The sequence below is a fragment of the Octopus bimaculoides genome, chromosome Z (assembly GCF_046866305.1).
Source record: "Octopus bimaculoides isolate indiv1 chromosome Z, ASM4686630v1, whole genome shotgun sequence".
NCBI lineage: Eukaryota > Metazoa > Mollusca > Cephalopoda > Octopoda > Octopodidae > Octopus > Octopus bimaculoides.
Window position 1 is genome coordinate 1,877,996 of NC_142944.1, and position 1,750 is coordinate 1,879,745.

Consider the following 1,750-nt stretch of genomic DNA (forward strand, 5'->3'; position numbering starts at 1 on the left):
TCAGGCGAAGTTCAACTGGACAGCAACTGACCTATTTAGGTACAAACTCTGTTGCAGTATGTATGTCCTTCTAGCTGCCACGATTCATATAAATAGAGTGGTCAACAACAGACAAAAACAGACGGACGGAGACTGTGATGCGCGCGACTGAACCAGTGTACTGCTACTATGAGACAGAGATTTTTCACCGGCCAAGGAAGATGAGAGAACGAACACACGCACACACACACACACGAACATATCTAGTCTTAGGGTACATCAACTCCAGACGTATCCTGGTTCCATAATTTTTCTAGCAACTCGAAGCAAGTTGTCAATATTGAATGTAGTGGCAAATATTATTTATTAACACCAGCAAATAAAAATGTTATAATTGAACCAGTTATCACTTTGTCATTTCTCAAGCAAACACATGCCTATCGAACCGACACTACACAAAAACATAACACATTTTGGTGACTCCACTGCATTTTGGTGACCCCGTCAAAGAATTCCGGCCTTCCCTGGAACCAGCTTCAACCGAAGAATAACAGCCTGCACATCATCTGTCAACAAACCAACTGAGATTTCCTGCGAACACCATGGCTTTTCCAGAACCGAATCCAGCGGTGAATCCATCACCTACCGACATGACATTTCAAGCGGCGATTACGTGGAGAATTCCCCCATTCTGGACGCACGACCCTGCATTATGGTTCCACCACATAGAAGCCCAATTTTCTTCTCACCGAGTACTGAGCGATGCGTCTCGACTGTCGCATGTAATCGGTTCTCTATCACCAGAGATCATGAACGTCGTCCGCGATCTCATTATGGCACCACACGGTTCTGTGTCGTACAACACCTTCAAAACGACACTAATAAACAGAAGTTCCGAGCAACTTCACCAACTTCTGACATCGGAAGAATTGAGCGACAGAACGCCTTCCCAGTTTCTACGAAAAATGAAGCAGCTTCTTGGAGATGAGAGCCTCCCCGACAAAGTGTTCAAGCAGCTTTTTCTCCAGCGTCTACCCTCCAACACACAGGTGGTTCTCGCTTCCATACGAGAATCCACATCCATTGAGGAACTGGCAGAGCTAGCGGACAAAATAGCCGTGGTACCACATAGGTTTTCCACAGCGTCGACGGTGACGCCAGCCGCTCCCACTACCAATCCTTTCCTTTCGCCGACCAGTTCTTCTGAAATTGCGGACTTGCGTTCATTAATGACGCAGCAAGCCGCACAAATACAGACCCTCACAACCCAAATACAGACCCTATCGCTTGGTAACCAGCGCCGAAGCAGCAGCCGAGCGCATCGATATGGTAGACGATCCCGCAGTCCCAGTGCTACCCGCAACTCACACGACACGTGTTGGTACCACCGCAAGTTCGGAATACAGGCGCGGAAATGTACCACCCCATGCTCATTCACATCACCCAGTTCGGGAAACGGTACAGCCGGGAACTGAATGCGACGGAAGTTCCTAGTTCGCACCCACAAAGTCGCCTGTTTTTCGTTTGCGATCGTGTAACAGACACACGTTTCCTGGTTGACACCGGCGCGGAAGTCAACGTAATCCCTGTTTCCAGCATTTCAGGAAAACGAAAGGAGACACCAGTCTGTCTTCAGGCAGTTAATCACTCGCCGATTCAAACCTACGGTGAACAGTCCCGAACGCTGAACTTGGGACTATGCCGCACCTTCCAGTGGGTATTTGTCATCGCCAAACTGCCGACCCCTATCTTAGGAGCCGATTTCCTCCAT

General features: G+C 48.6%; 1 protein-coding gene across 1 annotated transcript; it reads left to right on the plus strand.

Moving 5' to 3' along the window:
- The first annotated feature begins 581 nt into the window (after positions 1–581).
- LOC106875924 (uncharacterized) lies at positions 582–1,454 on the plus strand. The gene has a single exon (XM_014924241.1). It carries the CDS (start codon positions 582–584, stop codon positions 1,452–1,454), a length of 873 nt encoding a protein of 290 aa, XP_014779727.1.
- Positions 1,455–1,750: the final 296 nt, after the last annotated feature.